The sequence below is a fragment of the Phytophthora parasitica genome (assembly GCF_000247585.1).
Source record: "Phytophthora parasitica INRA-310 unplaced genomic scaffold supercont2.25, whole genome shotgun sequence".
NCBI lineage: Eukaryota > Oomycota > Peronosporomycetes > Peronosporales > Peronosporaceae > Phytophthora > Phytophthora nicotianae.
The window spans coordinates 651422-653558 of record NW_008649011.1 but is presented as its reverse complement, the minus strand read 5'-3'; the positions used below and the strand labels follow the sequence as shown (position 1 = coordinate 653558).

The following is a 2137-nucleotide window of genomic DNA, read 5'->3' as shown; positions in this document are numbered from 1 at the left end:
TGAGCGCTCAGAATTCGTCAATACCGAAGTTGAGTGTGGGAATAACCGCACCTGTCACATTTGTAAACGCTGTCATAACGGCTACACTGCCTCCATAAGGCCGGACGGTACGCACGCTCTCCAAGAACCTACGAAATTTAAAGGAAGGATTGAGACCTACCGGGCTCATCTAAAACGTTTTCAGCATTTCGTGGCTCACATTAAATCCCGCGACACGACCACCACATCCTGCGCTACCAGTTCTACTACCAACAGGCTAGGAACCACCACAAACCTCAGCGAGGATACTACACGGCCTTAACAGATGAACACAAGGAAACAGATGCGCATTGATGACTTCTACACTGACTTCTCCCAAGAGGAAGAGCGCAAGCTGTTTGAGCAAGTTCTCTTGGAGTTTCAGGCCGACAACAATCTTCCGGATACGTTTAATGAGCGTAAATCTACCTACCGTCTTCTGCATTTAGCACGCAGCATGGTGATTGGCGTTGACCCGCTGCCAAGTCGCCAGACACTGGGAGGGAAAGCACTGGGTCGCTATGCAGTAGCTTGTGAAGTACGACATTGCGGCTCTAATGGAATGTCAGCAAAAACATGGAGGCCTTGTTTATATTCTCTCTGATGTCTGGCAGAACATCGAGCGGGCACATTTATTGGGCTGTATGTTGTGGCTGTATGGTAAGCAAGTTAACTATGGTCTCTTCAAAGCTGGCTCACGTCATGATGGAGTAGCCATCGCTCAGCAAATGGAGCAGGTGATGAAGAGATGAAAGAAGAAGGTTGGGACATTGGAGCTTCGGTTACAGACAACGCTGGACAATGTGGTCGGGCACGAAGGATTCTGAGTCTTCGATGGCCTCAGGTCGCGTTCTCAATTTGTTTTGCCCACGACTTGAACAACCTGGTGAAAAATGTCTTGGAATCGGGGTACTCAACCGTTGCCAAAGAGCGTCTGATGCCGTGAACACTATTAACACTTCTTCCTCCAAGTGGTTGCGAGAGATTGAGGTGTGCATGCAAGAAACTTACGGCTATGATTTGTGTTTGCAGCAGTTGTGCGAGACCCGCTGGAATAGTATGCACGTATGTTTCGCGTCATTACTCCGTGTTCGTAGTGCACTGAAGTTATTGGAGCTGAAATTTAGAAACAACGACGACTTTCCTAGCAAACTTCGTATTTTGGGCAAGCTTCGTTTTGGGACACATTAGATGACGTCGAAGAAGTCATCCGGCCACTACCATTTGCGTCTTATAAGTTGCAGAGGGACGAAAACACGATGACAGACGTTGTTGGCTGCTATCTCGACATATCTACCGGCTTTTCACAGCATTATCTCGCCAGTCAAAATCTCATTCGTGAAGTGGAGAAGCGCTGGTTGCAGTGCGTGCAACCACTGATGCTTTTGGCGCTATTGTTGCATGCTGCCCACAAGGAAGCCGGAAAACAACTCTTGGATAACACCCCTCTAACTTCAGTTAGCTCGCTTTCTCAAATTGGAGTTTACTACTGTAGACGCTTCAAACTTGGCGATGATACTACATGACTTTATGAAGACCCTCATTGGTGGATTATTACTGAAGATCATACGATGCTCTCATTTAGATATTTTACATCTATACACAGTTATTGGCTCTGTATTCGTACGGAAAGGAGAGGCAGCAAGCTGCCGACCTTGGCTTTCGCAATCCTGTCTATAGTGGTCAGTACAGCCACATGCGAGCGCAACTTTTGCGAGCTAGCGCTCATTCATACTTCAAAGCGAAACCGAATGGATCTAGAGAAGGCAAGGAAGTTAGCGCTGGTTCGAAAGCGAGTCCGAGAAAATGAGTGCGCTGGTACCGGTAGCGTTTCCAGAGGAGACGCCTAACTGATCCAACTGAACGTACACAACTTCGCGATCGCGATGACCGCTTCTCGGGCTATGCTGAAAGCGATTCGGGCTTTAAATGCGTAGTGGGTTCAGATCTGGCATTGGAGTGCTGGACTGAAGTGCTTTGTGAGTTAGAAGGTGATGACGATTCTCCTGTGATCCTTGACATGAACACCCAAGATGTGGACGCTACAACACCGGTGCAGAGAGGTTCAACAAGAAAGTGGTGGAAATTTGAGTCCAATCGTTGGCAACGATTCTATAAC

At 47.8% G+C, this 2137-nt stretch overlaps 1 protein-coding gene across 1 annotated transcript; it reads left to right on the top strand.

Annotated features, from left to right (window-relative positions):
* Window positions 1-322: 322 nt before the first annotated feature.
* Window positions 323-770, top strand: PPTG_11886 (hypothetical protein; the record flags this gene model as incomplete). The annotated part of the gene is made up of 2 exons (XM_008907098.1): window positions 323-556; window positions 633-770. 2 exons carry the CDS (start codon window positions 323-325, stop codon window positions 768-770), a joined length of 372 nt encoding a protein of 123 aa, XP_008905346.1.
* Between the last annotated feature and the right edge of the window lie 1367 nt (window positions 771-2137).